At 45.6% G+C, this 12543-nt stretch overlaps 1 protein-coding gene across 2 annotated transcripts in view; it reads left to right on the top strand.

Annotated features, from left to right (window-relative positions):
* The window catches only part of WWP1 (WW domain containing E3 ubiquitin protein ligase 1), a 163579-nt gene extending 161800 nt beyond the window's left edge, over nucleotides 1-1779 (top strand). For both annotated transcript variants that reach the window (XM_088471404.1, XM_088471405.1), the window contains exon 24: nucleotides 780-1779. In XM_088471404.1, coding sequence (XP_088327530.1) covers nucleotides 780-879 — 100 coding nt within the window. In that variant the 3' untranslated portion in view covers nucleotides 880-1779. The remainder of the gene's footprint in view (nucleotides 1-779) is intronic.
* The last annotated feature ends 10764 nt before the right edge of the window (nucleotides 1780-12543 follow it).

The following is a 12543-nucleotide window of genomic DNA, read 5'->3' on the forward strand; positions in this document are numbered from 1 at the left end:
TGGCGCCACGTGTCACAAAAACGACAAATAATGACACATCTGTATGTCCGCACTGTTTAATCCTTGCATTATATAATAATAATGAATGGGAGCAGCCGTATTTCCAGTCAGAGTAGGACGGAGTGCTCTGTGTTTTGTGCAGTATGCTCTCCCTCTGCAGGCTCTGGCTGTGCATGCATATTTAGACGTGAGATGGGAGTAGCATGAACACTTGGCGTACATATGGGATCTGAGGTCATTTTGATGCTCTTTGTGGCAAGGAGGAGTTTGAGAACATGTGGAGCCATCTTGGAGCAAGTTAGAGGGCTGACTTTTTTTAATTCTTGAAATAAAGGGTAATGTGTAGCTCTTCTGAAAAGTTAGATGTCCACACGTGGTCCTTGAAGCATACAGTACTGGCCTAGTCAGATTATAAAATTAGGAATACCGTGTGTACTGCTTATAGCAATGACTCCTTTATATCATTTTCACAATTTAGATCTTTAAATAACTGTATCTCTCCTCATCCTCTACCCATAACCAGCTGGCTGAGAATCGGTGAAGGCTATACCAGCTGGGCATGCATTAGCAATGATAATTTGTGTCTTTCCTTAACTCTAGGTTCAGTTTTTAACCTGATATGGCTAATTTTATTGCTCTCGCTGTAGCCCTATCTCCAATAATACATTCAGTCAGTTGTCCAGGCATTCAAAGGGGTCCTGCCTACATGGAGTGACCAACTGTACTTAGTATATAAATGCTGCTTATAAGTAACATTTGTGACAATCTTTTCTCTGCAGTTTCAATCGCCTGGATTTACCACCATACAAAAGCTATGAGCAGCTGAAAGAGAAGTTGCTTTTTGCAATCGAAGAGACTGAAGGATTTGGACAAGAATGATCAGCAGCTGTGTATGGGAAATGACAGTTACAATGGACATCTGTTTTATGCCCAGCCAAGTAAAATTGCACACACTTAATTGTATATATGCTGTTTAGTCTGTACAGTGATCTTTCTGAAACTAATGCGTAGATATTTCTGTTCTTCCACATAGATATGCAAAACACTTTAGCCTTTTCTATTTTTATTTATTTTTCCCTTCAAATGACTGAATAGAAAAAAAAATCACTTTAATTTTAAATGCTGACTGAAAACTTTATTTTAAAATTTATATATCTATGTGTATGTACTGAGAACTCTAGTTTTATAGAGTTTGATGTATAAAAAAAAAAAACAGCCATTTGAGGAGGCCTGGACTTGCTTTATTCAATCCACAAACAGTGGTTTTTCTCATGACATCTCCTACCACAGATGTTTTTTGCATGGCTGCCAACGGAGCTGTTGAAGGCTAATGCCAAAAAAAAATCTTGATTAAAATAAACAAGAAAATAATAATAAAAAAAAAATATATATAAAAAATAAAATAAAATAACTGCTGCTGGCTTTTCAACATGGCAGAATATGCACAATTCTGTCGGTTTCATTTATTTCAGTGTGGTAGCTGATATCTCTATGGACGGAGCAAATGTAGCCAAGGCCGAGAGTGGAGCCACTATTTGCCTAGTTAGGTTTGTTATTCTTAACCTTTAATATGAGGGTGTTAAAGCGCTGTTGCTCTGCAATGTGTCGTGATTTACACCGACAGTGAAAGTGTTAGTGATGGAACAATCAGTGTACTGCCACAGGTGAGCTATACTTTATAGGTACAAGACAGAGTAAAACTCCTTGTCTTGCGTGAATATCAGGATTACATTGCAAACTTATCAAACAGAGATGATTAATAAATTTTTTTTAACCTCAGATGTGTTGTTTTTTTTTTTAAATTGTCAAAATAGTCTGGCTACAGATTGTGGTGCCTCTAACTCTGACCAGTGGCGTCACAAGGGGGGGTGCGAGTGTCACCCGCCGAGGGGTGACACCAAAGTGACGACTCCTCAGTGACAGGAGCTACTGACTCAGTGAGGGAGCCGGCACTGCACACAGACTGGTCCCAGGGGGCAGTGCGCATCTCCGGGACCCCCGGAGTGACTAAAACGGAGGTTCGGGCCACACCCCCCTACCCGCAAAGCCACACCGGGTGTCACTACGGGGAGGGACGCCACTTACTCTGGCGGATATAAATAACGATGTAGCTCAGAAGTTCCCAAACTGGGTACCGCTGGACATATGCAAGGGTGTCATGGGTTGGTGGTTCAGGAGCAAATCAAATTATTTATGGTCCATGTGATAGTCAAAACCACTGCTGGCGGCTGCTGATCATAAAGTATATGGACAAGCAGAAGCACATTGCTGGGACGAGCTCCTTTCGAAGATCCTGTCCCTGCAAGGTGAGGCAGAGAGTGATGAGGCAGTGGGTAACAGGGAGGAGCTGTGGGTGATGGGGAGAAACAGATGGTGACAGGGAGAAGGCAGTCTGTGGCATGGAGAGGCAGAGGGTGACTGGGATGGCAGGGAAGACCGTGGGTGACTGGGGAGGCAGTGTGTAGCAGGGAGAAGCAGTGGGTGATGGGCAGGCAGAGAGTGACAGGGAGAGGCAGAGGATGGCAGTGTGTGACAGGGAGAGGCAGAGGGTGCCAGGAGAGAGTGGGTGGCATGGAGGCAGTGGGTGGCAAGGAGAAGAAACAGGTAGCCTGGAGAGGCAAAGGGTGACTGGGGAGGCAGTGGGTAGCAGGGAGAAGCAGTGGGTGACTGGGGAGGCAGTGGGTAGCAGGGAGAAGCAGTGGGTGACTGGGGAGGCAGTGGGTAGCAGGGAGAAGCAGTGGGTGATGGGGAGGTAGAGGGTGACGGAGAGGCAGAGGAAAGGAAGGCAGTGGGTGATGGGGAGGCAGAGGGTGACAGGGAGAAGCAGTGGGTGATGGGGAGGCAGAGGGTGACAGGGAGAAGCAGTGGGTGATGGGGAGGCAGTGGGTGACGGGGAGAAGCAGTGGGTGACGGGGAGAAGCAGTGGGTGACGGGGAGAAGCAGTGGGTGACGGGGAGAAGCAGTGGGTGACGGGGAGAAGCAGTGGGTGACGGGGAGGTAGAGGGTGACGGAGAGGCAGAGGAAAGGAAGGCAGTGGGTGACAGGGAGAAGCAGTGGGTGACAGGGAGAAGCAGTGGGTGACAGGGGGAGACGGTGGGTGACAGGGGGAGGCGGTGGGTGACAGGGAGAAGCGGTGGGTGACGGGGAGGCAGTGGGTGATGGGAAGGCAGAGGTTGACAGGGAGAGGCAGTGGATGAAAGAGAGAGACAGAAGGTGGCAGTGGGTTTTTGATTAATGTGTTTTTATATTCCCTCCTCCAGTTCCCACACTGTATGCTTCTGTAGGGTCTGTGCTCAGTGCTCCCCTCCATCCTTCTCATGCTTCCCTGATGCGATTTCTTTCTTTCTTCAGGGTCCACAGGGATCAACAGGGATACCATGGAGATATTATGGTTGGAGAGATCCAGGCACCAAACAGTTAAAGCTTCAGCTCCCGGGCCACAGGCTTTCAGTTGTTCGTTTGGTGCGGCAGGATCAAAACGCACCTTTGTCACAGGGGACTGCTCAGGCAGTCCTAAGCTTTTATTTTAGGTTTTTATTTTTCTGTTTTTGTTTTAGCAGTACTAAGCATCTGAATTAAGACGCATGTACTGCGACTCCATCTGCTTTCGCTGGGCCGCAACACCAGTAACTGGGCTGGTGATTTCAGCGGGTTGCGGCTGAGCTTACACGCAGCAATGCTGCTACCCGGACTGCAACTGGACGCACGAAGATATCAGGTAAGGCGATTCTTCAGTTACGGGGAATCACGCACGGCAGTCCTTGCTTCTGGTGTCAGAGACGCACCAGAAGCTGCTGCTGTCAGGGCCCGGGATTGTCTGCGTCCTCACTACACCATCGAGGCCTTATCGTCTGATGCCGGGGATCGGCAGCAGATGCTTCTGCTACCACGAGGCTGGTTAACGCAGCTTAAGGGAGGTAGGCGCTACTCCCCCGACCCAGACGCAGTCCCTACGAAAGGTTTAGCGTGTCTGGGTTGTTCCGCCTACCTTCCACGTGTGTGAGACACTCACAGTCCACGTTCAGTGCGCTCTGTAGCTGTTAGTCTCAGGAGGGTTTGGGTCAGTCTCCCTCTATACCTCTCCCTTGGTTAAGGTATATAGTGCTCTATATCCTACCATTCCTTTGTGTAGTTGATTTAGAGTCGATTGTAATTTATATTCCATATGCATTGTATGTGACTGTTTGCTAGCTGCTGTATTGACACTGTCTTTTATTTCTGTCTGTCAATTATAACTATCACTGTTTTTCTCTCCATCCTCTTGGGGTGGAGGTTTTTCTCTGAGTACTTCACATTCATTAAGATTTTGTGAAAGCTGTCACATAACATTGCAATCATTGCCTTTATTGAACATACATGTCAAAAGATAAAGGGATACGAGGGGGGGAGCCCTCTGTGCTGATTTCATGTAAATCGTATGTGTCCACAGCATGCTATGTTTGCACCTCCTATGCATCCTTCCTGGTAGGATGTTTATGGCCATTCTAGTCTAGTCGAGTATGGCTCCATCTAATGTTGATAGCAGACGAGTAGTTTCTAAGGCGCCTAAGCGCTAGTTATCATTTTATCAGTCTTCTCAACATATGGATCTAGACGCATCATCAGAGGAATCGGGTTCCTCTCCTGGGTCTAGCTCGGGAGAAGGAGGACCATCTGTTCACAGTGGATGTTCCTTCCTTGGTGAAGGCAGTTAAATCAACCATAGATATTCAGATTGATGAACCAGTTCATAGTAAGGAGGCTCCAGAGTTTAATCACCACCGGAAGGTGGTCAAAATGGAGTTTCCTGTATCTGAACATCTCCCTGAGCTTTATGGATGAGGCATGGGGTAACCCTGACAAACGTTATGTGAATAAGAGAATAACATCGTTGTATCCTTTCCTGGCTTCTGTATGTCCTAATCAGGAGGTATCTCCTACTGTGGATGCTCATGTGACGCATTTAATCAGAAATGCTACATTGCCTATTCCGTCAGCATCTTCGCTGAAGGATTGCATGGATAGAAAAATTGAAGCATGTCCTAAAACAATATTTTCATCATCTGGAGCTGTTACTCGTCGAGCTATGGCTGGAGCCTGGGTAGCCAAAGCTGTTGAAGAATGGATGGGAGCATTGAAAGATTCTCTACCAAATGCTACCAAAGAACAGATGTATATCTCCCACATACGAGAGGAGCTGTTGTAGATGCTGGAATTTTAGCTTCTAAAGCATCAGCAGCTTCAATAGTGGCACGCAGATCCTGGACAGCTGATACAGGATCAAAGAAGGCGCTGGAAGCTTTACCTTTCTTTGGAAAAGTACTTTTTGGAGCAGAGTTGGATAAAATAATAGCTACTCTGGCGGCTTCAAAGTCAGCAGGTCTGCCATCTACAGCGACTAGTCAGGTTTCTTTTCGGTCCTACCGTCCTCCGGGACGAGCAAGGGAACAGACTTCCTCTAAGACGTCTAGTTTTCGTAAAATATCAAGGCGACAAACTATGCACAGATTCTCCATCAGATGCGGTCAAGGCTTTGGCCCTTCAGGAAGCTGTTCACTCCCTGCTGCAGGCAGGGTTAATAATCCTGATTCCTGTGTCTCTATAGGGAAGAGGAAATTATTCAAATCTATTTCTGGTTCAGAAACCGAATGGGGCTTATCACACCTATACTAAATCTAAAAACCCTCAACAGGTTTATCCATGTACACAAGTTTCATATGGAAACTCTTCGATCAATTATTTTGGCAATGGAGAAGGGGGATTACATGGTTTCCCTGGACATTCAGGATGCATATCTGCATGTTCCTAAAATATCATCCCACCAGCAAATTTTTACAGTTTGCTGTCCTTCAGCAACATAACCAATTTCAAGCTCTAACCTTTGGCCTACCTACAGCTCCCCCCAGGTATTTACCAAAATAATGGCAGTCATGACGGCCTATCTCGGGCTTTATAATTCTGCCATATCTGGACAACCTTCTGATATTGGCACAGACTCCGGTTGTTTTACAAAACCATCTTCAACTGACCATAGCCTGCTTACAGAAGCACGGCTGGATCATCAATTGGAAGAAATAATCACTTTTTGTAAGCTCCTAGGAGCGCAGGGTCCTCCTCCCCAATGTCTCACAGCCTTCTTCTCTAGCACTTCTATGACAGCCTTCACCTTCAGAGCTGTACTGTGTATGGAGAATTGTGTTGCTAATTGTTACTTGTGTTCTGTTTATATTTTGGTTACTGTATTGTAATGTAATGTTCTGTGTACACTTTACTGTATGTACGGCGCTGCGAACCACTTGTGGCGCCCTATAAATATAATGTAATAATAATCACTTTCTCCAACACAGCAGATGGTACATTTGGGAGCTCTTCTGGACTCTTGGACACTGTGTTTCTGCCAGAGGACAAGATAGTGGCCCTATTGTTGTGGATACGCAATCAAAGGGTATCCATTCTGTTAGCAATGCAGGTCCTGGGATCAATGGTATCCACCTTCGACATGTTGGGGTATGCTCAGTTCCATGCCAGGCGTTTGCAAAAATTGATTCTTTCCAAGTGGAACAGACAGTATCATCTAATAAGGTCCCAGAGGATTCGTCTTGCTCCAGAGGTTCGTCACTCCCTCCTGTGATGGCTAAGAAAGGATCATTTGAACAAAGGGCTCTTCTGAATTCCAAATTGGGTGCTTCTCACCACAGATGCCAGTCTTTGGATAGGAAGCAGTGACAGGCCATCACACCTGTCAGGGAAGATGGACAAATCAGGAAAGTCATCTGCCAATAAACATTCCTGGAACTGCGAGCAGTATACAGAGCACTTGTCATGGCACAGGACCTGCTCCACGGCAAGCCGGTCCAGATCCAGTGCGACAACAGTGGCCTACCTCAATCATCAGGGAGGCACAAGAATTTACGCAGCCATGAAAGAAGTGACAAGGCAGATTTGGGCAGAACGTCATCTTCCGGCCATCTCTGCAATATTCATACCGGAAGTACTCAATTGGGAAGCAGACTTCTTAAGTTGCCAGGACATACACGCTGTAGAGTGGTCTCTCCATACAGGAGTGTTTCAACTCCCGGTAAACAAATGGGGTCTACCAGAGAGAGATTTCATGGCGTCACAACCACAAGGTCCCCAGGTACGGGTCCAGAGACCCATCAGCAGCCTTTATGGACGCATCGGCAGTAAGATGGGACTTCAAGCTGGCGTCTCTTTCCTCTGATCTCCCTCCTTCCAAGGATTCTCAGGAAATTCAAGCAGGAAGGCGGAACAGTAATCCTGGTGGCTCCGGCCCAGACTTCATTGGTTCACCGACATACAGAATATGTCAACAGACAGCAGATCCTGCCATAGAGGATACAGACTAACGCAGAGTCCCTGCTGGCATCTGGACTTACCTGGTCTGGCTCTGGCCAGTTCTGTAATTCAAATGATGCTTAGGGCACGGAAGCCTGCCTTTGCCCGCATCTATTACAGGGTTTCTTCTTTTGGTCAATGGTGTTCCCATAGGAAGTATGATCCTAAGGTGTTTAGGATTTCCAGCGTGCTGGCTTTTCTCCAAGCAGACAGTGGTCTCCGCCTGGTCAATTTGAGAGTGCAAGTCTCTGCACTGTCAGTGTGGTTCCAGAGGAAGTTTTCCTTATTACCAGACGTTAGAATTTTTTCCAAGGAGTTCTGCGAGATCAGCCTCATTTTTTTTTCCACTGGTACCACTGTTGGGGGAGTTTTTAGTCCTTCAAAAACAAATCCATTTGAACCTCTGGACTCTGTAGATTTGAAATGGTTAGCAGCAAATACACTTTTTCTCCTCGCTATCTCTTCTGCACCCAGAGTCTATGATTTGGCCGCGCTTTCTTGTTGCTCCCCATTTTTTATTTTTCACTAGGATAAAGCTGTTCTTTGTAGAAACGAGGGTTACCTTCCTAAGGTAGTCCTTTTTTTTTTTTTTTTTTAAATGTGAATGAAGAAATTGTAGTTCCAGATCTTTCTGTAGGTGAAGCCTCCCTGGATGTAGTTTGTGCTCTCCGTATTCATGTGGAGCGTACAAATTCTGATAGAAAATTAGATGCTCTTTTTGTATTATGGTTTTCACAAACTAGGTTGGCCAGTTAATAAGCAGACTCTGGCGCGATGGCTACGCAAGACTATCTACACAGGCTCATCCCAAGCATGGTGACAGCACATTGGTCTGTAGGGCCATCATGGGCATTTAGTTGTGGTGCCTCCGCTGAACAGTTGTGTAAGGCAGCCACACGGTCCTTTGTCTACACTTTTCTGACTTTTGTCTCTCAGTATGCTTCCTTTGGGCGACGAGTTCTCCTTTCTGCTCAGAAGTGTCCCCCACGCTAGGGGAACTGCTTTAGGACATCCCCATGGTATCCCTGTGGATCCCTATGGACCCTGCAGAAAATTACAGTTATGGTAGACTTACCTAGAGAACTCCTTTTCTTCGAGGTCCACAGGGCCCCCACCCTGACGCACCTGGCTGAATGGATACATTTTTTCTTTGTCACAGATTCCCTCATCTTGTACAAGTGTGTTTATGGTGTACGATTGTTCTTCCTTTTCCTCTTTCCTTCTCTTGCCTTGAAGCTTGTTAATTAAATTGAAGGTCTGTGGTTAGGGGTGTGGTATATATGGAGGAGGATCTGATGCATCCTGGGAGCTGAAGCTTTAACTGTTTATGGTTGGAGAGATCCAGGGACCAATGTCCCTATGGTATCCCTGTGGACCTCGAAGAAAAGGCGTTATCTAGGTAAGTCTACCATAACTCTAATTTTCCACTTCTACAGCACTTACTTAAAAACATCTGCACAGGCTGCAGAGACAGTCTGGCAGTTGCCTCCTCTGATTCTGTCCACTGCTCATGCTGGCTGCCTGTGTGCCAGTTTCTGCTGCTGAAATGAAGGACAGGAGAGGCTGAGTATTGAGGAGGGGGTGGGGGCTGCCTTCTCAGATCTCTCAGCCAGTGATACGAGGATCCTGAAGTAACAGACAGTTCAACTGATTTCAGACTCTTCGGCTCACTGGCTGAGAGCTCCGAGGAGTCATCATCCTGACCAAATGTGAGTCGCAACCCCAAGCGGAGATGGCCATGATCCACAGTTTGAAAACTGCTGCATTTGCTTTTAACACAAGATTTAGGCGCCATGGAACTAGAAGAGGCACAAATTGAGCCTCTGCATGTAATACACCTGGCAAAAACATCTACGACTAATTTTTTCTGAAAGGACTGAAACATGAACCTTCAGGAGAGTCTTATTCCCCTCCCCTAATGAAATAAACAGCTATAACCTAAAGAACAAAGTAGAATACCCCTGCTTCTCAGACAGGGGTGTATGTCTTCTATACTTTAGGGCAAGTCTGATCAACCTGTGCCTCCCCAGCTGTTATTAAAGTCCAAGCATGCCCTACCACAGTTTTGCTATTAGGAAATGCTAAAACTGGCAGGCTTGCTAGGATTTGTAGTTTGTTTCACAACAGCTGGAAAGCCACAGGTTGGCCAGGCCTGCTCTAGGGTATTTCTTGGCTGAAACTGGTTTCTTAGTTTTAAGCATGGTGTAATATCTTTTCAGACAAGCCCTTCCTCAAAGGATCATGGTTTCACCAGCCACAACATTATAGCCAGTTGCTGTAGAATCAGGTGGAAGAGGGCATTGGCAGAGGACACCAGGATGGAGACACTGTCGTATCTGTATACCACACCCTCAATGGCTAGAGTCTGGCACTACCAGCAAATGTTATTCCCTTGGATTGTAGAAGAGTCACCATCAGGGCCATGATATTGGGGGAACACTCAAGATTGTCAGTGTGCTGGACGGAAGGGCCCAGAATTGATAGCGCTGGTTCGGAACTGCAAACCAGTGCAGGCTCTGATGACTCCCATTCTGGTAATATGCAAATATGTACCCTTGGTCTCCATAGCCACCATGCACTTGCCTTGTTCCATACTATTTATCTCTGACCTAAGAGACTATATTGAATCTGTCAAAACACATCTGGTCACTACACCAGGAAGAGGCGATTTTAGTTAAACTGCAACCTCTCGTCAATCCTTAAGTGGGATGCCAGCCACATGAGAATAAGGACTGACTGACTTCCTACTGAGCAAGACACTTTACCTGAGGAGGGGACCATTGCATATCCCTGGGCTCACTATACTTGTCTATCAGGTATAATTAGTGCAAACAAACCACTGGAGATTCTGCATGGGACTGGTAACCATCATGTAGCCTGCTTCACAGGTTTCTAGGGAGACAGACTGTCCAAGCCTGTCTGCTTAATGTCTTAATGAACAGAGGGCTTGAAAGTTAGGACTCTTTGAGTTACCTGAGATGCAAAAGGACTGAAAAGTAGGACCTCTAGCTGACTGTGGCAAGTGATCTTACCAGACTAGAATCTCTTTTTCTCAGGGGATGACTTATTTAGAGTCTTCTCAGATTCCACATCCGCTTCCCAGCTCTTAGGCTATAGGGTCTGGCCTACCTAGACTGCTTGCAGAAACTCTCTCCCTGACATGACCAACATCCAAAGTCGCATCAACCAGGTACTTTTAGTCATTCCACCAGTCTGTTTTTGGAGTGTAAACTCACAGAGATCTCTAACCTTCATCTGTCCACCAGATTAATCACCCATGCACAGGTTATAGACCTACGGGAGGCTCCAGCCATGAAAAAAAAAAAATGGACTTGAGGCGGGTCATCCACCTTCTGATTTGTGACATGTTTAATGGCTATGAATAACTGTGGACCTGTACAACCTCGAATTGGAGGCATCCAAAATCGTATGTGCACTAGATGGTCTCTTGCAGTACAGTCCTTGTATGACCAAATTTTCAGTTCTGTTCTAATATAATGAATGGTTTTGGTACACTTGTATACTGCACATAGCCTAGACCAGTGATTTTTAACTTGCGGCACACCAAACAAGATTTTAAAATCGCTAAGGCACACCATCAGTCCCTCACAGGGAAAAAAAAAACAAAAACAAACTCCACACACTGGCCCCCATGGGGAAAAAAAAAAAAAAAACCTCACAAATTGGCCCCCCACAGGAAAAAGAAAAGACATTGGCCTCCACAGAAAAAAAAAAAAATCTAAAAACAATATGGTCCTTACAGAAAGGCAACAAACACACATATTGGCCCCCCACAGAAAAAAAATATAATCACTTTGGCCTCCCTAGAAGGCCCAACACTGCCTGGGCCAGTAGTACGAGTAAAGTCAGCTCTGACCTCGCAGCACACTAGTATGCCACGGCACAGTGGTTGAAAACCGTTTGCCTAGACTGACTAGCTATCTGCATTTACATATATTTATATACCCTTTATTTATGGCTTCTACTGTATGGAAAATATTGGGCCGGATTCAATTAGAGGAAAAAAGTCGGAAAAGTTTTGCCTGTCCGACTTTCCGCCTCATTCACCTGTTTCAGAGGCGAAAACTTTACGCGCATGTCCCAGCTTTTCTCCATATTCAATTCCTAAACAGGCGAAAACGGAAAGCGGCGAATGTGGAACAGGCAGAAAGTACTGTCAGAGGTGGGGAAATCAGTCTGTACCACAAAAAAAGATGCACTAACATAGGGAATCAATGTAGATGTGTACTAATAGCCCTATTAAAACTGTTTTGGGTACTTTTATTATTATTATTTATTTATTACCAGTTATTTATATAGCGCACACATATTCAGCAGCGCTTTACAGAGAATAGTTGGCCATTCACATCAGTCCCTGCCCCAGTGGAGCTTACAATCTATGTTCCCTACCACATGCTCACACACATACACACTAGGGTTAATGTTTGTTGGGAGCCAATTAACCTACCAGTATATTTTTGGAGTGTGGGAGGAAACCGGAGCACCCGGAGGAAACCCACGCAAGCACAGGGAGAATATACAAACTCCACACAGTTAGGGCCGTGGTGGGAATTGAACCCACGACCTCAGTGCTGTGAGGCAGTAATGCTAACCATTACACCATCTGTGCTGCCCACTTATTTAAATTGCTTGTTAGTATCATCTTTGTAAAAGTGGTGAATGGCATAAAGCTGTATTTTATAGTGAAAATAAGTAGTCCAGTCAAATTTTGGGTACTTGAAAATGGGTGCTAGCATATTTTTATGTCTCTAAAGTGAACTTGAAAAACCCACCTGCAATTCTAAAAACACCTGACCCATCCTTGCAGCACCCCAAGAAGTCTTTCGCTAGTTTTTATACTTGTCCCCTCACTTTTTACTTTTTCACCCCCAAATTTAAAGTACTTTTTTGGCACATTTGTCCTTTGGGGGAGGGGAGAGGGGTTCTGGGTAATTTCCAAGCTTAAATAAAGATTTTGCACTTCTTTTCACCTGCTATTCATTGGAGATACTTTTTCGCCTAATACATTGCATTGAGTTTCCGCTTAGGCGAGTTCCATCTGGAATTGAATTTGGAGAAGTTCCGAACAGGCGAAAAGCGGCAATAGGCGATTTACGGCTTTTCACATCTAACTGAATACGGCCCATTATGTCTTTTGAACTTCTCCTTGAGATTTGCTGTGAACAGAGGGATAAAGAGCCAGGGACA

The sequence above is a fragment of the Taudactylus pleione genome, unplaced genomic scaffold (assembly GCF_031769625.1).
Source record: "Taudactylus pleione unplaced genomic scaffold, aTauple2 ptg000114l, whole genome shotgun sequence".
Classification (NCBI taxonomy): Eukaryota; Metazoa; Chordata; class Amphibia; order Anura; family Myobatrachidae; genus Taudactylus; species Taudactylus pleione.